We start from the raw sequence: 24,553 nt of genomic DNA, 5'->3' as shown, positions 1-24,553 counted from the left end.
AGTTCCTCACACGCAGTGAGTGCACATACATACTGAGCATGTGCACTGGCATGTTCGAATCACACATGCATGCACGTAGACAATGGAGCCCAAGTGTATTCCTTACACTTAGTTACTCTGCTTTATAACATCAGACTTCAAGTAACAGGATTTGTTTCTTGGAAGTTAGATCCAACTAAAAGGGAGCAGAAGTTCCGGACTATGCGAGGAATGCATTGAAAAACAGTGCCATCCTCAAATAAAGCTCATAAAATGCAGTGAGACATTTCAGTAGGCTCAATCACACATTCTTCATCAATCACATGGGACAGTAAAAATGTGATACTAATTTATATTAAGTAATTTCATTAAATATAGATCAATTGGGAGTGAAATCTGTATCTGTATCAGAGAGATGAAACGGGTTTTGATTGATTGATTATGAGTATGACTCTGAATATCCTAAAAACAACAGTGCCGTGGTGAAGCCCAGTTGAACACAAGCTGTTCAGGAAAGCTAGCTCGGGTTAGTTAAACAACAGTAGTGGGTGGGTCAGGCCAGTGAGAAGCTGCAGCCTGCACAGACAGAGCCAGGCAGCATAAGAGGGTGTGGTGACTGCTGCATGTTTCACAGCAGGCTGCTTGGACAGTGACAGAAAGAGCAATGCAAGGCCTGGCTGAGTCCAATATTATGCTCATGTACTATAGACCACTATTAGACCAATTTTACCTAATATGCTCATGTATGTGTGTCAGCATGAAGTTTATAACACTGGTTGGAGAGGGGGAAGTAGTTAATCAGACAAGAGCAACATTTAGAAAAAAAAACAAAAAAAAAACATGATTTTGTATAACAGGCTTAAAGGGTACTACCATTTTTTTCAACCTGGACCTATGTTTTTGGTCACCTTCTAAGTGACTGATGGGAACAACAATCTTTTACATTGGTCCAGTATTAAGCAAGATTGCTGCAGTCGGCAGTGACGAAACAAGCTACAATGTAAGTTAATAGGGCAATTGTGCAGCTTGTATTTACCTTCACAAAAGTGCTCGTTTTGCCACTGACACAGGCGCGGAGCTGTGGGAGGGCCTGGACAGGCCTGGGCCCGCCCACATTGACAGTTGGCCCGCCCAATCAGAAATTCAAAGTTAAGCGTGTTGGTGTGCAAAGCGCTGCAACAATCACAACAACCATGGATTGCTATTGTGGCCAACAACTGGAAACTTTATACATTGTGTGTCTGCTATTTCATTACTAAATTCACTTCTGAGACTTTTTATGCGAGAAATCAACTATGTAGAGCTCAAATATGGTCCGTTTTACGAATATTGTTGGCTAATTGCAAATTTGGTCCGACTGTGTCGGAGTTCAGAAGCTCCACAGTCTGACGTGACAGCCGGCCAGTGCCTGCTGGGGTCGCTGGCTTGCCGCCCGGCCTGTCCACCTTCACAGACCGGCTGTGAGCTGGCTGGAGCTCTATCAGGGGACTTGCGGACAAGAGGCGTTTATTTCCCCAATCATTTGTTTAAATAACACAACACACATATCCACTATAAGATTAACTGGAACCTGTGGTTTTTCGAAGTTATAATGCTCCACAAGAGATTGCGGGCGTAACGTAACAAGCTCGCTGACCGGGCTGTCACTCACACACCGGCCACGGAGCAGGCAGAGGAGAGGGAGAGCAGCGTTTGACAGGGCAGAGAGATACCCGTCTCCCTTTTACAGTCTTGTAAATAAATTATAATATGTATATTCGAGCGGTCAGTCTTCCTCTATCATAGGCACCGATTTATGATGTCGTCCGTGGGTGCTCACGGGCACCGGCCCTTTAAAAAAAAAAAAAAGTAGTCAAAAAATGTTTGCATTTCAGAACCTTAGGAAATGGACAGCAGCCGACACGAACACACACGCCTATTAACTCGATAATAAAGCCGTAAAGTAGGCTATCTTTCAACTCAGGACAGCACCACTTCTCACAAATACAGATAGGATTGGAGATGAGAAGTTTAACTGACACACGCTCCACTTGCAACTGCAATGTTTAATTTTAAATGAATGTAGCCTACTGGCAGTCTGGCACACGTGGGTGCTCAGTATTTTCCGTATCGGCGCCTATGTCCTCTATAAGACCATTCAAATTTCATTTGTTTGTTTTTTTATATTCGAATAATATTCAGTAGACTAGATACTGCATACCGCAGTTGTCTGCAGTATGCAGTGGGCGATTTCGAAAACGGCCACAGTGTAAGGAGCTTGTGTTTTACTGTCCCAGCACACTGGGATCTGGCAGATTGAAAGTTTCTCACAACTACAACAGCTTCTTTTTTTAAAGAAAGCCTCATATTTCCTTGATTCGGGACAACTGCTGTGATTTCGGGACACCCTAGATTTAGGCCCACCTCGACTTAATCCAGGCCCACCCATCTGTCACGTTCTGCATTCACCACTGCACTGACAGGCTCAGATTAATATCTAAGTGTCTAACAACATTATGGAAAGGATCCCTTCAGAGATAGACCTTTAAAACCTCTTTGAGACCTTTCTGTTTAACCAGAAACAGCTCTGAAGTCGCTAGCGCTAAACCCACCAGACTCCATTGAGCCAACATATTTTCACATGTAAATCGATAAACTATGTGTTAATTTCAGAGTTGTGATGGTTGGAAAAGTGGAAAGACGACACAAAACGGATTTTCATAGTTTTATTTTGTTTCTGACAACTTTAAATGAAGTGTATTTTACGATGCTAAAATTACTGTTTATTTAAATGGAGTCTGGTGGGTTTAGCAAACGCAATTTTGCGGATGTTTTTATGTTTAAAAAAAACATCTTACTCTTTAACAAAAAGGTCGACCTCCTTAGAAATCCTTTCTATAATGTTGTCAGACTCTTAGAATATTAATCTGAGCCTGTCGGTGGCAAAACGAGCACTTTTGTGAAGGTAAATAAAAGCTGGGAAATTGCTCTATTAACTAACATTGTAGCTTGTTTCCCCACTGCCGACTGCAGCGATCTTGCTTAATACTGGACCAATATCAAAGGTTGTTGTTCCCATCAGTCACTTAGACACAAAAACATAGGAAAATAGGGTCCAGGTTGAAAAAAAAAAATGGTAGTTACCCTTTAAGCAAGAGCTAGGGAACATGTCACTTCAAGTAAGGTATTTACTACCATGTTTTTATTATAGAGGATAAGGCAACATTGAAATTGTAATCATGACTGTATGTCTTATGTAAATTAAGCATTTATTGTGGAGAATGAGTAGAATTGTCTGTAAACCGGACTGTAGATTTCATGTTCACGTTATCTGTACAACAGATGTGCCGGATGCCACTGAAAAAAATCAACATATTGATTGTCAGCACATCACATAATGACAAAAGACAAATGAAGGTGAAGAGTGAGGATTACGTATTGGTATTATTACCTTTTGCACCATTTGACTGACTTCACCTTCTGTATTTTGCCCAAATCCAGAGAAAAGATTGTTTCCAGGCAATAATATACTTTATATGATATATTATATTGTGCTTTAAATAGTCCATCATGGAATGAAATAAAACCATTTAGATAAAAGAAAAATGAATGGTGGCCACTAAAGATAATAAAACATCACCAAAAGGTCCAACATTCAAATAATGTACAATGAATCCCACTTTGTTTAGTTTGTTTGACTGTTCATTAGTTGCGGCAAAGGTTTTAAATGTGAATTTTTTTTTTTTCTTTAGGCACGAAAGTATGGGAATGGCCCTGCAGTTAAACAGACATAGTTTTTCTTATGATGTTTTTGTTCAAAATTTGCCAATCAATTCCGCTTGACAGTATTCATAAAAGAATAAGCTTTGATACTAAAAGGGAATAATAAACAGATTCAGGGCAGAGGAACTTTGAGACTGATTGTTACGGCTTCTCATATAATAGCATTGAAAACCAAGCTGGCCTTTAAATCAGCGCTGATGTGACTGTTCTATTACAGCACTAATTAATGACAGAGCACTGTCTACCATATATTTACAGGTGTTTTTCTGCTGGTAGAGGGAATATATTGGATTTCATAACAGGAAGCTCACCTATGCATATCTCATCATCTGTCTCTGCGTCTCCAATACACTGGAATTTAAATTCGTTGAGAGAGTCAGCAAATTTCCTCTTGGCTGTTGACAGACCTGAGAGAATGAAGAAAAGAGAAAGAAAAAAAAAAAAGGTTTACTGATGTTTATTTTACCAGTGATAGAGACAGCATGCTTTATTAGTAAAAGCCATATTTCATGTGAAGCTTTGTATTCTTTCATAACCCAACGTCACAACAGCAGTCAGATCACCAGAAGCACCACACGAGGTGACCTTCTAATTCCATTCAGGAAAAGCACATTTGGCCAATTATCATTTTCTGTTACGGCAATACAAAACTGGAATTCATTGCCCACTACTATCAAAGATATAAATACACATTTCACCTTTACAACACACCTTAAAACACGGCTGTCCGTTAACTATTACTGCACACATTAATCTGTCAGATGTGATGTGTGTTTGATGTGACATAGTCATTGTTGCTGCCGCTCCATCTCTGCTGCCTGCCTCCGTGTTATGTCTTGTATGTGCTTTCAATGTGGCCTCTGTGACTTTTCTCCTTTCTCTTGTCTCCTTTGTATTGTCTTTACTGCATGGACTGCTTTAATGCCTTTGCCATCATCTGTGCTTGCTTGTTTGTGCTTGCTTGTTTGTATGCCACTTCTATGTTTTGTTGCGTAGGCTTGCTATCATTATAGATGTAATGTAACTCATGTTACTATGTTAACCATTGTATATTAGGATTTTGGGACTACAGCTGGAAATTAGCCGTAGAGGCTAAAGATGCTCCTTTTACTGTACAGTTAAGGGAGACTGTCCACGATATTATAATCTAATAAACTAAACAAACATTTCTTAAAACATGTAATAAACCAATAGAAAAGAGTATCACTCTCTTGACCTGATTAGACTTTTTTTTTTATTATACTGTTACTGAAAGTGAGAGTGAGTGGAAAGGGGCTATATGCAGACGGGCAGATACTGTAAGTGGATCCCCAGTGGTGTTAGTAATGTGTGTGATGAAGGTTGACAGCTCCTACATTTGAATGGATGGAGGTTTTTGTGTCTGTCTGTGCATGGGTATGTATGTGCTGAGAAGTGCAAAAAGTTCCATTTAACTTCACCTACATTAGTCAAATGAGGCGATGAAAAGCCTTGGACAAATGGATGCCTTACAAATAATACTTGAGGAGCTAAGAGCTCCTAGGAGACAGACACTTACAGCGAGTTTGGCTTCTCGTCCATTTAAACTCAAGGCCGGGTCACCTTCACATCAATATTCCCTGTTGGCAGACTGGCCGAGGTCAGCCACATATACAGAATCGGAGTGAAAGAGACACTTCTCATAACTTTTCTTAGAAACTGCATGTATTGAGAATCAACAGGTATGCTGTGTTACAGGAATTTTTAAATCATGACCATCTTTATTGACGCTTTGGCTAATTATTCCTTTACTTTCATGGTCAAAGGAAGAAGAAAAAATAAGTAACCATATGACGTGGACAATCCCAGCAGGGATCTCCCACTTTTCCAGAGAGAGGACAGAAACTATGCAAAACATACATACACAAGCAAATGTGTATTGCAGAGGAGTCTTGTAAACTACTGATAGAACTTTAAATGAAGACAAGGATGCAGAGAAAACAGGGAAAGAAGAGAGAGCATAGATCAAGAGTCTCATGGAAAGACAGATAGGAGTCAGGGAAAGGACAGTGAGTGTAGACAGAGAAGACAGACAGAGTGTAATTGACCATGTTCATGTAAATACCAAACCATGCAGAGTGTGTGTGTGTGTGTGTGTGCGTGCGCATGTGTGCGTGTGTGTGTGTCTGTGCGCATTTGGAAAGATCTGCTACAGCTTGCCAATTGACGAAATGAAACACAGACCAAGGAGCTCCTGCATGTGCTGCCAGAAACGAATGCGCACGCACACACAAACACACACACACAGAGTCTCTCTTGGGATAGACTCAGTAAAACACACAGTCGCAGCAGCTCCGTAGCGTCAAAATAACTAAAGTATGACCAAACTGTAACCACACTCCAAACTTTTTATAGTGCCAGTGTCCAGTAAATAAATACTTTAGTTTCTTACTTCCAGTAGTTCTCCAATACATTGTACACTGTCACATTTCACACCACAATAGTAGTCTTAGGCTGTGTGACACTTTCAATAAAATGAAACATTCTTTTACGCTCACTTGTGGTGTGGTTACCCACTGTCGAGCAAATGAAAATGTCTTCAGGTTTCAGACAGCATGGCGTTTCGGTTTTAGAAGCAGAGTACAGCCTACTCTTTGAAGCTGCTGTGTCCATCCACAGCTCTGAAAGTCAGAAATGTCTGCACCTGGCAAAGTCATCTGTGAGATACTAGGAGTGACTCAACAACCCAGGAAAAGCTCTGCAGACATTTTAGGGTATTACTGTGCCATACTTGTTAATAATTCATTGTAAGTTATTGTTTTGTTGCAGGAAAAAAAAATTAAGGAGAAGGGAATCATTATTTTGCATGTTTCTAAAGCACAGGTGCAACGTTAAAGTGATAACCCCAAATCCTTTAAGTATTAAACACACACCTTTTAGTCTTGGGTTAGTTATAACTTCGTAGTTTTACTTAGTAGTTATATACAGATTTTGGTTGATATATTGCTTCATTATCAAAATCAGCCACCTTGTATAGTTATATTAGCGAATGAGACCTGTTGCATGTGTTGCCCTGACAACAGGAATAACACAGTATAACAACACAATACTAACAGCATCAAACTTTTCAGATGTGATGCTATTGAAGTGCCATCACACATTTTTCACTAACCTGGGTGGCCTCAGTGTGACTGATGTCATGCTGTGTGTCCACCGAGCTACACAAAACTGTTTCTCTTACTACACCGTCCTTCTCACTCTTGCTTCTCTGCTTTCTATTTATTTTTTCCCCCCTTCTCCCTCTCCTCACCATTGACAATTCCTCTCAGCACCTTGTGAGTGAAACGTGCCTGTCGTTAATTTCTCCACTCTCTGCCACACTCCACCTGCTCTCTTTCATAAACATCAAAACCAGCCACAGACCAAAGTGTAGAAAAGCAGAAGGGCGTTTAAAAAAAATACAGTCTCAGACACACGTACACTGTTAGATATGCATCAGTCATCCACTTCTTCTTTATTTGACTATTTCTTACATTTTGTTCTGCCAACAGCAGTAGGTTTCAGTTGAACATTCTGTTTCAGGGCATATGCCCGGGTTTTTTTCTGGCAGAAAAGCACTGGCAGGGTACTGGGCAGCGCTTCGTTTCGATGAAGCGCGTGGTTTTGTTTCTATGACGTACGTATGGTGATAAAAGGCACAACACTCATCAGCAACATTCAGTGTCTGGCCGATCTGTTCCCAAAAGTGGGCTTTTCTGTCTTGGTTGTGATAGTTTCTGTCATATCATACAGCTTGGGATAGACGGACACGGCCAGATCGAGCTTCTTCTCCACTTTTAAAACACTTGCATGCAGTTATGGAATATAAACAAACAAAAGGTTTGTATATTTGTTCAACAAATATTGCCATTACAAGCCCATTTTGAAATTACACACACATTTGAAAGAACTTTAACAGTGTCTTCAATATTCAGACATGGTGACTGCTGCTTGACTGTGAGTGGAGATATTGGTCTGTTATGAATTTCTTCCTGTACAACTTTCAAACGTCTGTGCAAAGTCAATTTAAAGAGAAGCCTGTTCTCCGGTTCAGAGGGACTCACCCCAAAACGTGTTTGATGTTGATGAAATGCAGAGTACATCACTAATACAATATCAGCTTTTTCAACTAAGCTCAAGTATTTTAGGGTAGATTTTTTTCCGTGAACAGCCAGAATTCATGCTCAACACAAAAGAGATTAATGCCCTGTTTGTTTTGATAGTACATGGTTTATTGTCAGAGCTGAAATGAAACTGCCTCTGTTAACTGAAAAACTCATTAATTTATTTTTTTTGTTTTTTCAGCTCAGAAAACATTTTGAACAGTTGGTTGTGGAGAATAAAAGCTAAAACGTTACAATCCACTTTTGATTTGGAACTTTTCCCATTTCTGCAAATATGTTACTTAAATTACTGGTTACACACGTCTGAAAATCACCTCTTAAAATGGAGGACCAAACAGGACCAGAAGTCACCTCTGGAAATCTTAGATATACTTACATATTACATTGTGTTTCTAGACTTTAACTTTGTGAATTCACAGCAACAAACTGTTCTCATTAAGACCAGCACAACATGACCCCCCTAAAAAAGACAGAGCTGGATATTGTCAGTTCATAGTTAAACAGCTGAGTCATAGTTGACCACGTTTTTTAACTTAATCAAAACAAATATCTTTAATTTAGCATCAAACTCAAATGTATGAGGTTGTTTAAACTGACATAAATTTAAATATACCTCAAGCAGAGCATTTAAACATTATGAAAACATTTTTAATAGATTTTGCCTGGTGAAGTATCCCCTAACCTCCAATACTAAATACTGGCAGAGGCACATTAGGTCAGACCATTACATTTTACGTGGGCAAAAGTACAGCATTTACCACAGTTTATGCACCAGTAAAATAAGCATCCAAAAGGTTCACATTAATTCGTTTAAAAGTGAAGTCATTAAACGTTACAGTTAATTTCTATTTAGGTAAAGAGTCATATGGTATGATCGTTTGATCTGGGAGAAGTGGGAAGTGGATTGCCTTCAGTATTGTGCATTAGTGCATTCTATGGTGACTTTAGAGTGTCAGTTTCACAAAACAGCTCAACGAAACCCTGAAATATTCTGATGTACAAAATAATGAAATGGTTGTTTAATTGTGATTTGTTAAAGTTAGCTAACTTTGTCTCAGAAGCTTGAAACTAAATAGTCCGTCCTGATTCTCAAGGACCATTTAGTCTTCACTTTGATTTTCAAATTTTCTCATTTGTAACCTATGAGAATAAGGGTAATTTATAAATGTTTCTGTGGACATTAAAGGCTGAAAATCTGCATGTGTGAATTATGCAAGTTGCTTTTATTCTCGTCATTTTAAAATGTATGCACTTCATTCTGGATATGGTTTACATTAATGTGTGGTGTCTTGTTACATTACATCATAAGGTAGCACATTCTACACTATGGGCAATACTATATAAAAGGCTTGTCCTTCCTTGTGTTCAGAGCATTGCAATAATTCTGCAAAAGTTACCATGAGAGAAAACAGAAACTATTATGATTGCATTATTGTTTGTCAGTTACTTGACAGAGTTGCTAATTAAATAATATGTTTTCAAATTTGACAAGGTCCATGTAGTATTTACATGCCCCAAGTACTTTTACTGTCCACTCTATTTGTGCTGACACACTGAGTAAATTGACAACTAAACAAATAAAGTATGACTTTTTTTCTACTTTGGAAACAATTAGTTTTAGGTTGCATCACTCAAAATTGCGATAAAAAACAACAACTTGCAAGCATGCATTTGTGTTAAGCTTACTTGCCCTTGGAGGATGTCTCACTGTACATTTTGGCAAACGATGTGATGAGGTAACGCAATAAATGTTTTCTGGCTCGTATGCAGATACATCATGCATGTCATATTCACTCCCCATAGCTATGTTCCCAATTAAGCAGCCTATTTAGACACATGCAAACACACATATACTGTAAATTCATACATGCACAAGCACATATCGGCTCACAGAGTTGAGGGGTCTCGGCTCACTCAGACTATTTTTCTAAATCAAAAACACACTGTTGGCCAAAATGATTCTGTAAGATCTCGTCAACACAAATGAATTACTACAAAATAAAGAAGGAATTACATGCCACAACAAGTACATCGTCCAGACAAGCTTTTGTGTAAAAAAGTGTATATTTAGAACAGATGTAGCGAGAACTGATGCCTTACCATTTATGGTACTGTAGTTATTTCATTGCAGTGATTCACGAGTTCAAGCTCAAGTTAAAACATATTCATATCTTATAATCTCTGAGGTGTGGACTTGTTACCACTATTTGCAGCTGCCATTTGCATCAGTTTGTCCAAATTACTAAAAAGACTAAAAGAGACCTGTTATTACATTACCAAATCAGTTTTGTAGAGAGACGACAGGAAATGAGGACACACAAGTTAATGGTCAGTGTCTTAACCCTTAGGCTCCAGGGCTGCCCTGACATTAGCGATTTTGGTCTAACTCTGTTCCATTTAGCCTATTCATACATTCATTAATGTGCACAGTCCATGTAAATGAACCACCAGACACAGCTGAATTATACATTTTGTTGCCCAGCAGCATTCCATCATTGGTATTGCTGCGTAGGTCTGTTGTTGAAGTGATAAATCAACCATTGGATGGAAAATATTCCAACGTCTTGAAAATGCAATATCAGATTTGCAGTTGAAGGGGAAAAAAAGCCACATTGTTGGGGGTTCCCAGATGCAAAACGCATGAATGATGCCATGCTGTCACTTCTATTTAGTGTTTGAGTCTGTGTTTGTGTGTCAATGTACGCGTGTCCTTGTCCAGGCAGGAAGGAGAGCTGAGGACAGTGACCGCTAAAAATAAGTGACCCCTGTTGACACTCGCCTCTCTGTCCTCTTCTTTCACACTTGTACGACAGAATTCCACCCATTCTTCTCCCTTTCACTCCCTCCTGAGCTCATGACAAAGCCCAGTGGAGACATGTACAAATACACAAACAAACTGAATGAGAACGTGGCAACATTGCTAAAAAGATCTTGTGATATTTAAACTTATTTGGAAAAGAAAATGAAGGAAGAGTAAAATGACTACTTATTACTTGTAAACAACCTTATTCGTTAAACTTTGATGCACTACACTTGCCAAACAGCTTCCCCGTGCAATGAGAGATTATTACTGACATTTCAGGTGCATGCACTTTTTGTACGTCCAAATAAAGTGGTTTAGACAATTGAACTTCACTGTAGTAATGATGCTATGTTCCAGAACTTAGAAATTAGGGCTATTTAGGACAAAAGGGCCAAAGGTGGTCAGCGTGATGCAAAACAGTGGTTTCTAATTCTTAGTTTTTACATCTGGTCACTCCTTTCTGGTTTACTTGTCACGTGTATCAATACTGGTGAGGGGAATCCTGTCAAGCTTAAGGGCCCTGACACACCAACCCGATTATCGGCCGTTGGACAGTCTGGCGAGGTCAGTGACTCGAGTCTGTTCGGTGTGTTCCGTGCCGTCGTCCGTTGGAGGAGCTGTCGGCCTTTATTTTGGCCGACCCGACATGCTCAGTCGGAGACAGGGCAGTCGGGATGAGCATGGCGAGCGGATGCGCCTCTCAAAATCTGACGAAAATCTTTTAAACTGAACTTTGTCGATCTGAAATGAAGACAGATTCAGCAACTGTATGGCCTATTTCTCGCTTAAAATGTTTTCAGAAACACGTTTCGGTGAACTATTTTACTACAATATGAGATTGTATTCTGAACAAGCCGCCATGACAGTCTGGCTGTGAATTTCTGGAGAAAAAAGACCCACGTGACGCGTTCGTCCTATCAGCTGCCGGTTTTCATTTTCTGGGAAACAATACAGAGAAGCGCTGCCTGCTGCTATGGAGACGTATTACGTTTCGTACACGCACAGAACGTACGCTCAAGTCGGCGTCGCCTCAGTGTGTTTTGAGGCATTTTTTTGAACCTCGGGGACCCGACTGATCAGTCCGACTGCCTTTTCTGCCGACAGTCGGCCGTCTGGTTGGTGTGTAAGCAGCTTAACAACGACATTTGAAGGACAGGGGTTTGGATACTGCTGGAATGAGGCATCCTGCTCACAAAAGCACAAGGAAAACCACACACATCCACACACAGCACTGTAAGCTACACAAAAGGGAATCTGTAATTAACCACAACCATGCAGCAGCACTGTACAACGGCTGCTATGTGTATTAACTCACAAACACACCCACATACACAGTCGAAAGAATGGGCCTATATATGTGATATCAACAGGATATCCAGCAGTAGCTTGAACTCTGCAGTAGCTTTGTTCCACAAGCATGTGAATAGAAATCCTATTCATCAAGTGGGACAAACACACACACACATTCAGATTTCAGTGTCCTCATCTAATTCTTTACATGACGCAGCAGCCAAGCAAGTAGAGGTACAATATTTTGCTGAGTGGATATAGATGTAACATTGGTTCGCACGGTTTCATGGCAGTTGAGTTCCATTCAGCCCGGCTGTGGGTAAAAGAATTTATAATAAAGTTTTCTAACTGCCAAAAAATACTGAACATATTTTATTGTATGCATAAACACTATGTCCTTTGTGTGGAATATTGACTCTTTAATAGACTATTTGAACCTGCACTAAATAAAAAGAAAGGAAAAGTCAATACATTCTTAATGTCATGTTTATATTATGTATTGTACGTTATGTTGTCTCAATTGTTGTCAGTGCTCTGCTCTCGTACTGTAAAAGATATTTGGATTTACAGTATAGCCCCACCGATACTATATTTTTACAGACGATACCAATATCAATAGTTGAGACGACACATAGGCCAATTTAAGTTTAGTTTTAGTTTTTTTTTTTTTACCATTGTTTACATTCACACACTCTAATTTCTACTCTTATATGCAGTGAACCGCTGCACTGTGGAGCCTAGCTGTGGCAAAGGAGAGCAGTGCTGCAACACTAGCAGGTTGAGTTGGACACAACACAGTAGAGTACAGTAAAGGAAGGTTGGATTTCGCTGCCAGAGGCCTGAAAAACTGACCCAAATATCTGACAGCCAACAACCTCACCCCTAAATACTCTTGTTTTCTGCGTGTGTGTGTGCGTGCGTGCGTGCGTGCGTGCGTGCGTGCGTGCATGCGTGAGTGTGTATGAGGGAAAAGGGCAGAGGGAGGGACATACACAGAAAGACAATAGCTTATACTGAAAAGGTCAATACTGTCGAACTCGAATATCATCACTGTAGCATCCTGACAGCTTTATGCTGAAACAAATACAATCTAATTGAAACCTTGTGAGTTGGAATCTAATGGAATCCCTGCTCAGCCTCTTTCCTTTCTTAACAATAAAACAGGTATAAAAAAAAAGTATAAAAAAAAAAAGAAAAAAAAGAAAAAAGAATGCCCAATGTAAGTGAACATCATCAAGTGACCCAACAGTACATGGCCGGGAATTCCTGTTAGACAGAGAACACAAGGTCAGTTTGACACTTAGCGGGGAGGAAACACGACTTGCATGCCCACAATAAGCACCCCAAACAGGGAAAGTGTGAGAGAGAGAGGGCGAGGAAGTGGAGATGGCTTCTTTTAGGCGTTGCCATGGTGAGTGCAGATTGGGGGTGAAGCAGAGGTCAGAGGTCACCCTTCGTCTGTCCATTCTGTTCAGTCAGCTTTTTGGGAAGTAGACTGGGTCGGTGTTCATTGACGCACAACATATACTGCCTCATCGCTTTTCTTGTGCCTACAGTGAAGCACAGTAATTAAGGTCAAATCTGGCCAAGAATGTAGATCCTGTTACAGATCCACATTTCAGGTCCATCATCCGCCTGAAATATGATCCAGCAGCACAGCTGGAGAACAGTAGAAAAAAAGCTCACCGCTGTCCAGTAACATTATGTCTATACCATCAAATACATTGTCATGGAGCCCCTGCGTGCTGTGTAAAACGGGTTAATGTTTAGAGGGTAAAGGTGGATTACTAATCGCAGTAGAATCAAATTCAGCCTCTTCAGTCATTGAAATATTGTGGCATGGTGTTAATTTTATAGTTGACTTGAAAAATGGCATGCGAGTGTGTATTCCAACTGGGCACAAACAAGAAAGTCCAATTTCAAATGTTTTTGTTAGGGCGCAAGAGAAATCATATCCAAGACCGTTTCAAGACTGTAAGTTTGAGTTGGATACAACAGTGAACGTCACTTCAGAGATCGAAAGAAAGAGTGAGAGATTGGCAGAGAAAATGGGGAGAAAGTTTTTCTCTTTTTATGAAAGTTTCATGTTTTATCTCATCACCTACCAACAGCTAAGCTGGCTGTCTGTCCGGTAGATACGTCATCAGGACTAGCTGCTGCCAAGATGCTCAAGACAACCACCAGGCTGTGGCTAACTCACACAAACATCCCTGCACACACGCAGGAGACAAATGCATACTTGATGCAAATACATACATTAACGTGTGAGCGCGCACACTAATATGCACACCATCTAGGGTTAAATTAGATTTAGTATTTTTTTTTTTAATACTGATACTGTATGTCACATTACTAGACTGACAAGACATCCTGAAAAAATTGAGACATCTGGTCACCCTACACATTACTAACATACTAGAAAGCTGTATACATGAAACAGCCACGCTAGCGACTGTGAGGATATACTTTGTGCACAGCAGTGCTTTGAGCTAAATGCTAAAGTCAGCATGCTAACATGCACACAATGAAAAAGAATTGCATGCTGTTGTTTAGCAGGTATAATGTTTACCATGTTCACCATATTACCTCAGCATGTTAACATACTAACATTTGCTAATTATTAGCAATAAATACAAAGTACAGCTGAGAATGATGGGAATGTCGTTAGTTTTGCAGGCATTTGGTCATAAACCAAAGTAATGGAAAAATAATACTCTAACCTGATGATGATGATGGCACTATATTCCAATCTATTCAAATTTTGACAAATGAATAAGAGTTTACATTATTTATTAAGTAAAAAGCTGGTGGCCACCCGCACTGTCAGAGCAAAATTTGTTAAAGAGTATTGTATATACAGTATTGAAATCTATCAGATGTTCAACGTGATTTCAGATACAGAACAGCGTTTTATTGGCCACAAAGCTCCACTTCCTATTAGCAGCATGATGCCCACGAATGCGTGCTTCAGGGCAATCCAAAACGTACTCTACCACATCCACTATAGCCGTTTCAAAAGACAAAATGTTAAAAGACACACGCACATCCGTGCACACACACTTACAGAGTTTCTACATACCTCTCAATCACACACTAATTGCCACCACTTGTATAAATATCCCTGCTGGTGGTTTAAGTACAGGCTGACACACAGACCCCCCACCAACTAAATGCCAGCCATTCACTGTCAGTTTTATTTTTAACACACGTTAATCCACAGAAGGCAATGAAGAAGGAAATAAGGTAATATTAAAGCCACAATTTAATACTTACATTTGACAGTGGTTTAAAATATTTGCCCACATTCAAAATCAGGGAATGAATCTATTGTGTGTGTGTGTGTGTGTGTGTGTGTATATTATATATATGTATATATATATATATATATATATATATATATATATATATATATATGTCATTTGTTTTAGTAAACTGGATTAAGCCAAATTGCTTGATTTGGGTTCTTCATATTACAACTTAAAGACTCAAAACTTTCAATTTCATAAGTCCTAAAAAATGTGTAACGTGGTGACAAATCCGTTTTGTTTATATGTCCAAGACGATGAAAAGATTACAAACATTTGCTTTTATAGTTACAAGGATAATGTTGGGAAAACCTTTGTGTGTTTGCCAGCAGCAGCTCCGTGGACCATAAACACAGCTATGCTGTGATGGAACTCCCTCGCATGTGGGAGTCATGATAGTGAACACACACACACACACACACACACACACACACACACACACACACACACACACACACACACACAGAGAGGAACTAACGGAGGCACTCACTGGCCCACATTTGGAACCACTTATAAAAGCAAACATGGGCCAACACATGACACAGCACTAGGGTTGACAAAGAAGACCCGGCATACACACACACACTGGAAACACTCCCTTTGTCTATGTTAACAGATGGCTTTCATCACATCTGAATGTGTCAGTGCAGTGACTGAGGGTACAAGTGTTTGTGTGTACGAGAGTGTGTGTGACTGTGTGTACTGTAAAACGTCACTGAGAACAGTCAGAACCTTTTACTTTTCCCCCATACATTAGGTCTGACCCTTCATGGAGCAAAACGATTTAAAAACAACACAAACACACACGCACACAAGCAAAAATACACACACACACACACACACACACACACACACACAAACAGTACGCACACACCCCACTTGCATCTTCATTCCTGTTTAATGAGTGTCAAACTGCCCATCCCAAGGAAGAATCCAATGGAAGGAATTTAAAGAAGGAGCAAAGAAAAAGAAAAGCACAGAAAAACAAGATGAAATCATCTCCTCCAAATCTCACAGACATAAAGTTAATGGAGATCTGTGCTAGTGCATAATGGCTTTCTTTTTGCCCTGTAATAGTACTTTGCTCATCAGAAACTGGCTGAATGGTGGTCAGAGGCCAACAAAGTGTTCAACAATGGCTAAATAAAGCCTGGCAACAAAAAGAGCCCTAACAATGACACAGAGTCCTGACTAGAATGAAATGAGAGTTAGATGGTGGAGAGGGGGCAGGACGAGTTGGGGGAAAACAGGGAGAAGCAAGAGGAAGAAAGTCATATAGTTTAAGTGAGGAATGGAGGGAACTGAGCTGATAAACAGCTGTAGAAAAAGGAGATGTTAACGGTTTCTGGCTGGATTTAAGGCATCAGAGTAAAGTAAGGGGTGAGAGCATATTAAGAAAAGAGCTTGGAGGAAGAATAAAACAATATTTTCAGATCATAATGATGCTACATTGCTACTGTATGCTACTTTCAAGGCATCACCTCAAATATCGCGATGGATTTATGTGATATCATATCCTTATCAAAAATGTTTGTTTATGTCAAATAGTTATCAGATTTTTACTCTTAAGTAAGACTGCAAATAATGATTATTTTCAGCATCAATTAATCTGTTGATTATTCTTTTGATTAAGTGATTAGTTATTTAGTTGCCTAAAATGTCACCCTGTTCCCAGAGTTCATAGCAACATCTTCAAATTGGTTATTTTGTCCCAATAACTGTCCAAACCCCAAAGATATTCAATGTTTACATAATTTACATTATATATTTAAAACAGAGAAAAGCAGCAATTTTTCATTTAGCAAAACCAACAAATGACATTTTTGCTTGATAAATAACTCAATCGATTGTACAGTACATCAAAATTGTGTCTAAGCGTTCAATCAACCAATTGTTTAAGCACTACTCCCAAATACTGGAATCATATCTGCCTCAAAATCCAGTATTGGTCATGCTTTAACAAACTTAAAATATCTGACCATTCACTTAATATCTTCAACAAGACAATGAATGAAACTTGCAGTCTGGGCAAGTTACTGAAAATTAGTAATTAGTTACAGTTACCAGTTACTTCTTTTAAAAGTAATTGAATTACTTTACCAATTATTGTATATCAAAAGTTACTTTTATGTCTGCTTTTTAAATGTAAATATGAACAGTACTAAAGAGTCAAACACAATAAATAGACCTATTTAGTGTAATCAACAGGGCAACAGGCCTTCAAATCAAGCAGTAGTACAAAAGTCCCTTTTAATACTTGAAACGAAATAACTGTCTCAGTCATCTAAGAATTGCTACTCTTAGATGTGGATAGGTTCTTTACACCTGCACATAATTGACAACTCACCACCACTACATTTTTGTCTTTAATTTCGACGAGCGAAAAGTAATGTCTGTCATATACGGTAGTTAGAATGCGCCTGCGCATATACTGTGATACATACGGTAGTTAACATGTGCCTGCGCATATACTGTGACATATACGGTAGCACCCAAAACGTGTGTGTCACTGCTCACTTGTTACTTGCATCGGGAGTTCAGAGTAAAGAAGACTAAATGATAAACTGCCTCCTTCGTTATTTTACAATGTCCATACTTCCAGGAGAGAAAGCTCATTCTATCCCCACTATCGGCCACGCTGTGGTGTAATGTTCATTGTTCAATTGGTGTATCATTGCGCCACCATAAGGTCCTGCGAGGTTAGATCAGAAGCTAAAGTAGGCCTGTCTATCTTCTTGTCTGCAAGCGTTCATTTTTCACAAAAGAGAGTAACGCGAGTAACAAACTCATTTAAATTTCAGTAATTGTGTTACTTGATGAAAAAAAATATTTAGTTACATGCTCGTTACCGCTAACAGAGTGTCTGTGGGTCAAATCATATTACTGTCTATATAATTGTAAGATTGCCTATAATAGTTTAGAAATTATGTGGCTCTAGAAATAAAAGAGAGAAACACTGTACATCATTGAGGCTTTCACATTCTCCTTCCTCTTGTCCCAAGCTACATAGCTATTGTAGCCTAGCAACAGGCACAAAGAAGCCGGGCAACCACAAGGGGCAGGAAGTTCAGTTTCTGCCTGTCTGTTTTTTTTTTAGTCTCTCATACAGTATTTCTTCCTCTGTCTACACCTATTAACTTTACTTCTTTCATTATTTTTCTGTTAGTAACTTGTATGCTCTGTCACACTCTTCCCCCCTCCACCTACTCTCTGTAACCTTCTTCCAACCTCTCTCCCGCTCAGAGTTTGGCACTGCCACGCCTGTTGCTGACACAGCGAACAGAGACAACCGGGGAGGTTTTACTCTCTCTTTTATTTTTTTTTTTTAATTTTACTTGAAGGAGCGTCTGTGGGGTGAAATCATCCTGTGGACTGCCTGCTGCCGCTGGAAAAATCCACAGCAGGAATGTGGGGTAATCTGACTTGGAATCCGAGTGGAGGACACTAGACCAGAAATGCCCTGCTCTGGCTAAAACGGACCTCGTAATTTGAAGGAAAACACCAAGTTTTCGGCTAGTTTTATAACATTCTTGTGAAAAACACAGGAGAACACAGACACCACAAGTATCCATACCCAGTAGCATTTCCTCTACAGCTTTATTCGTGATGTTGAGATATACTGCAACAAGCATTAGAAGAAATAGAAAAGTGAAGATTAAACGTGGAAAGAAAAATTAGATTATTTATACATCATCAGTTTATTTTGGAAACCATTTCAGGTGAGCAACCACCATCATCCACTGTGTAGTGATTTTAGGGTGCAGACAGTCACTACCTATGCCACTTTGTCCTTTTTTGTTAACTTGTGATTGTTTAGTCCATAAACATGAAAATTACCTGCACACAATTTTGACATTCAATTATCATGAGCATTTTTGTCTGAAAAATTGACCGGTTAAGGCTTTCTAAACATAAGGATCAAGATATTAATTGATAAGTATAATATTCATATTATTCAGCCATAGAAAGTAGTTCCTCGTAATTCATTTTTACAGCAAACTGTCACACTCTAGTTTAAAGGCACTTAAGAAATTGTAACTTCCCTATTTTCTGACATTTGATAGACCAAACTATTATCGAATAATTGAGAAAATGAGTGATTGCTTAATTTCTAATGAAAACAATATTTGTTGCAGCCCTAAAAATGACAGGTGGTCCAGTCATCTAATAGGGTTCCATGATATGATGACCATGAGAGAAACAGAGCCCAGGCTTCCTCTTCAAAACAGGAAATGTAAGAGAATTAGTGCCCTTCCCTTTACACAGTGCAGAGAACACAGGATGCTAGAAACACACCAAGATACACACATACATACTCTCATAGACAAGGTGAGAGACACAGAGAAGGAAACTAGAGCCAGAGAATGACAGAGTAGTTTTCCTTCTGTTGTGGCTTGTAGTCAGGTTCATTCTATTCAGATTTTAACCTTTGTGGGAATTTTTTGGGGATTTGCTAAACTATACATTTTTGGAAAGGTTATTGTATAAGGAGTCAGAAAATCAATGTTTGCATTTGCTCAGATGTCTATATGGCGGACATATTGAAGTTTAAAAAATGGCCGGCGTAAAATTTAAAATTGTAATATCTCGACTTCTGAATAAACTGTAATGTTGATTTTTACTGCTAAACCCACACTGTAAGGGTCATGGAATCCAATGGTGCTAGTTACACTTTACCATATTAAACCTTCGATGCATGAGTAGGTAAAAAATGACCTGTGTGGTTGTTTTCTTGCAATATCTTTGTTATGAAAAGTTATCATTTCATATTCCAGCCATTCTTCAAAAAATAAAGATTTTTTTATATCACTCATTAAAACATGTAATATTTATTGTGGGAATGATTATAAAGACATGCACATTGCAAACCTACTAGAATGGGTGCTGAGTGTGATGGCTCTTCCTCAGACTTGCTATATCAGAAGTGTAATCCCTTAAAAGGGGTGATAGAATGGTTATATAGGGTATTTCACACTGTTCCGTAAGGTCTCCTAATACGGTATGTAACATTGGTTGGGCTGAAAATGGCCCAGGTGCTATTCTATGGGTCTGTGAATACCCTGTGAATATGGCCCTATTTGGAACGACAGCTTTTCTTCCAAATATGGTATGCTCATGAATATTTAGATTCTGATTGGATGAGCGAACCACATACACTGCATTGGAGACGAGACAGCAGGTCTCATATTTCAGACACTGCAATGTTATACATTGTTCGTCTTCTATTTCATTACTAAATTCACTTCTAAGACTTTTTTATGCGAGAAATCAACTATGTAATGCTCAAATATGGGCCATTTACAAAAATTGATGGCTAATTGCAAATTTGGTAAGACGTGTCGGACTTCAGGAGCTCTGACGACACACGCACACACACGCACACACACACACACACACACACACACGTGAGCAGCAGCTGCAGCATGACTAAAACATTCATCACTTTCATTAGTCAACTAGTGTTGTTGGAATGTTAACCTTGGGACATAAAAAACCTCCACCAAGGAATCACAACTCACCCTGTAGCTAGTAAAACGGCCCATATTTGAGATCTACATCATTGATTTCTCGCATAAAAAAGTCTCAGAAGTGAATTTAGTAATGGAATAGCAGACGAACAATGTATAAAATTTCTGAGATCTGCGCGAACTATTCAGAAGACTAACTGACCTCAGATCACTCAGTGGCCTATGTAAATTTTGGGGCGTTACAAAGATAGAAGGTAGAGCCAAATAAGGTAGGAGTTGAGGAGTTGACGTCAACTTTTAGCTTTGTTGAGATTCGCCCGTTTTCAGTAGCAGTTTCAAATTGTGGGATTTGCAAAGGAAAGAGTTGTCAATGGAACTTTGAAGTTTTATGTATGTCTATTTTACCCACCAAACAGTCGTAATTCAACTATGACAAGGTAAACTCGGTTTTGCATTGTATCACCCCTTTAAGAACATTGTTTTACAGAGCATCTAACACATGTATAGTAAGTATTATTTTCATTTTACCTTAGATACATATTTACATATTCTGGCGATTCCGTGAAACTGTCACAGATTTTGAGTTAAGGAGCCGTGTTCATTTCACGGAATTCTGTGAGATCAGGTTGGTATAGAAACTGTCTAATTAAAAAGGTTGCTTAATCATACTGTGGTCTAAATGTGCATGTTGATACTTCCAGAACATCCACGTTTTACATTAGCTACTTTTAAACTCTTCAATAAAAGGAACTCCGAGTTATCTGACCAAGTGCTTGTGATGTGTAGTTTTTTTTTTACCCATATTGTGGCTGTATTTCAATGGGATGATAAAAAAAACATGGTTTTTGAGGAACATGGAATATTAAATGCAAACAACTTTTCACTACAATGATATTGCAAGAAAACAACCACACCGGGTCATTTTCGACCCACTTATGCATCTATGGGTTAATGTGGTAAAGTCTTGTAGCTTTTTAACTAGCACCATTGGATTCCCTGACCCTAAAAATGTGGGTTTAGCAGTTAAAAATCAATATCCCAGCTTATTCAGAAGCCGAGATATTACAAATTAAAGTTTTACGGCGGCCATTTTAAAGAAATTCAATATAGCCGCCACATAGACATCTTGGAAAATGCAAACATTGATTTTCTGACTCCTTATACAATAATCTTTCCAAAAATGTATAGTTTAGCAAATCCCCAAAAAATTCCCACAAAAATATATAGTGAACCTGACTACTGTTGTAGTTGTTCTGAGCTGCCTGGGAGACTCAATTGTCCCAGTTGAGGTCATCGCTGGTACAAGACAAAATAAATGCCATTGCAACACAAACACTGGAAAAAGAACATTTAGTCTTTATCTATATGTCAAGAGGTTGTGAATCAATCATACTAAAGCAACAATGCTGAGGCTACTTTGCGCACACATTTTTCCATCAGCTTTGGCCAAAGACTCTCTCTTCAGAATGCAGTGCTCTCAAATAATGAACCAAAACAATTCCACTACTTGAGTCTTGACTGTGGACTTGTAGACTGTTGGGCACATCATCAGACCAGTATGGCAATAGTGGTGTTCGGAGACAGAAAAGAGAGGGTGGAAACCACACTAACCAGATTAGCACCAGTCTCCAAATAGCCTTTGTCCACTTCCTCCCCTATGCCCGACACAAACCTGACCTCTGTTCCAGACGACAACACAAACCTCCAGCAAAGCACTGCCACCAACCCTACCTGAGAGCTTAACTGTGACCTTGTGAGCTCAATTATACTAAAAGGCATAGTTTACTGCTGGTTACTTTAAAGCTGAAACGTACCCTGCGTCCCTATTGTATACTGTTAACTAAGTCTAACTGATTTTTTTGAGTACATTGCATTCACTTCTGGAACAATTATGGACTTAAAATTCCCAGCATACAAGCAGAAAATTCTGAGTGTGGCGTTGACGAAAAATATGTAATGCCATCTTTATGTAAGGGACAGGGAGTTTTTCCCAGGTACACATCTTTAAATGTCTGTATATCAACAGTTCCCCACCTGTCTCGATAACTTAACAATTATGAACAATCACACAATCTGATCTTTCGGTTTGCGCTTGCATTGGTCAATAAAAAGTACAGTAGCATATTAAGTCTTCAAGTTTCAATAAAGGCCTCAAAAATCGCTAAGGGTACCTACTCAGGAGATGTTGTTGGCATCATGTTGACCTAAATTGGTGAAATGTATTACAACTATAGCTAATATGTCTGCCATGCCAGTCTTAAACACATTACATGGTTAATGTAGTAGGCTATCCTTTGAATGCCAGCTCTACAGCGTGACAAGTTGCCTTCTATGGATGCCAACTTCAATTACAACTAAATGCTTGGATGAAATGCCAGTGAATTAGCTGCCAACACGCTGTCTGAGTGCCAGTGCTGAGAGTGTTGAAGATGTTTTGTATTAATGCCAGTCTTCTCCATCGAAGAAGACAGGACAGCCGATCTAAACACGGATTCTGTGCGACATTAACCAGGAAATAAATCAGCTCATCATCAAATCAGCTCATCATCATCATCATCATCATCATCATGTCTCTAACAGGATCGGCTAAAATCCTCCCTGACCTCTTTCCTTTAACTCTTCAGGGACAGACGGAGATAAGGATTAAGAGAGAAGCCAAAAAAGAGTGAAAGTCATAGCCTAACTGAAGTAAAAATGGGAAACACAGGTTATCAGTTGAAGGAGGGTAATTATACACAGATCACATAGGCGCAAAGCTATCAGAAGTGTCAATGAAGAAAACGTAACGCCTGCACACTTACTCCATGCCACAAAGGTTGATTGGCACTTCGTTCCTACTTGGATCTTGGCCCATTGGTGTGGATGATGTATATGGGTGTGGTTTCTATGTTTCAAACATTCTGACCAGAAGAAAATCCAAGCAGTACACCAACAGTTGCACCTCCAGTCACCAGTCTGTCAAGCTTCTGAAGTTTGCGGACGACACCTCCCTCATCGGACTCATCTCTGATGGTGATGAGTCCGCCTACAGGTGGGAGGCTGACCACCTGGTGACCTGGTGCAAGCAAAACAATCTAGAGCTCAACGCTCTAAAGATAGTGGAGATGGTTGTGGACTTCAGGAAGAATCCAGCCCCACCTGCCCCCATCACCCTCTGTGGCTCCACAATTGACACTGTGGAGTCTTTCCGCTTCCTGGGAACTACCATCTCCCAGGACCTCCCAGGACCTCTAGTGAGCAAACTCTTTGAGACACTCCCCTCTGGCAGGAGGCTGAGGTCCATCAGGACCAAAACCTCACGTCACATGAACAGCTTTTTCCCCTCTGCCACTAGCCTTATTAACAAGGCATGGAAACCACCCTGACACTCCACCTTCATGCCACTGTTCTCTCTCTGCTGTAATGCTCTTTATTTTTTATTTATATCTTTATTTATTCTTTATTTTTGACTTAATACATACTGTGTACATATACTTATACTGTTTATACCTATACTTATATTGTTTAATATTCCATCTAAAGAATGTGTGACGTGCACCAACAACACCAAAACAAATTCTTTGTATGCGTTAAAAAAACTTACTTGGCAATAAAAACCTTTCTGATTCTGATTAAGTGTGTAAACAGAGGTTAACAACCTTTTACTTTAAACGGTGTATACAAATGATAATTTGTAATTTGGTTATTGCCAAGTTTGTTTAACTCAACCACTGTGGCAGGTAAATCATTAGAAGTCCTAGCCTACTGTAGTCTTTATTTCAATTCCAAATATAATGGCTTGTAAAATAGTGAAAATTGGAATTGAAGAATTTACTATGTGGCTAG

General features: G+C 39.3%; 1 protein-coding gene across 3 annotated transcripts in view; it reads right to left on the bottom strand.

Moving 5' to 3' along the window:
- Positions 1-24,553, bottom strand: part of LOC144527456 (rho GTPase-activating protein 26-like) — a 107,620-nt gene that overhangs the window by 51,879 nt on the left and 31,188 nt on the right. For all 3 annotated transcript variants that reach the window (XM_078265477.1, XM_078265478.1, XM_078265479.1), the window contains exon 2: positions 4,053-4,148. In XM_078265477.1, the coding sequence (XP_078121603.1) occupies positions 4,053-4,148 (96 nt within the window). The remainder of the gene's footprint in view (positions 1-4,052; positions 4,149-24,553) is intronic.

The sequence above is a fragment of the Sander vitreus genome, chromosome 13 (assembly GCF_031162955.1).
Source record: "Sander vitreus isolate 19-12246 chromosome 13, sanVit1, whole genome shotgun sequence".
Classification (NCBI taxonomy): Eukaryota; Metazoa; Chordata; class Actinopteri; order Perciformes; family Percidae; genus Sander; species Sander vitreus.
This window is presented reverse-complemented; position numbering and strand designations above follow the sequence as displayed.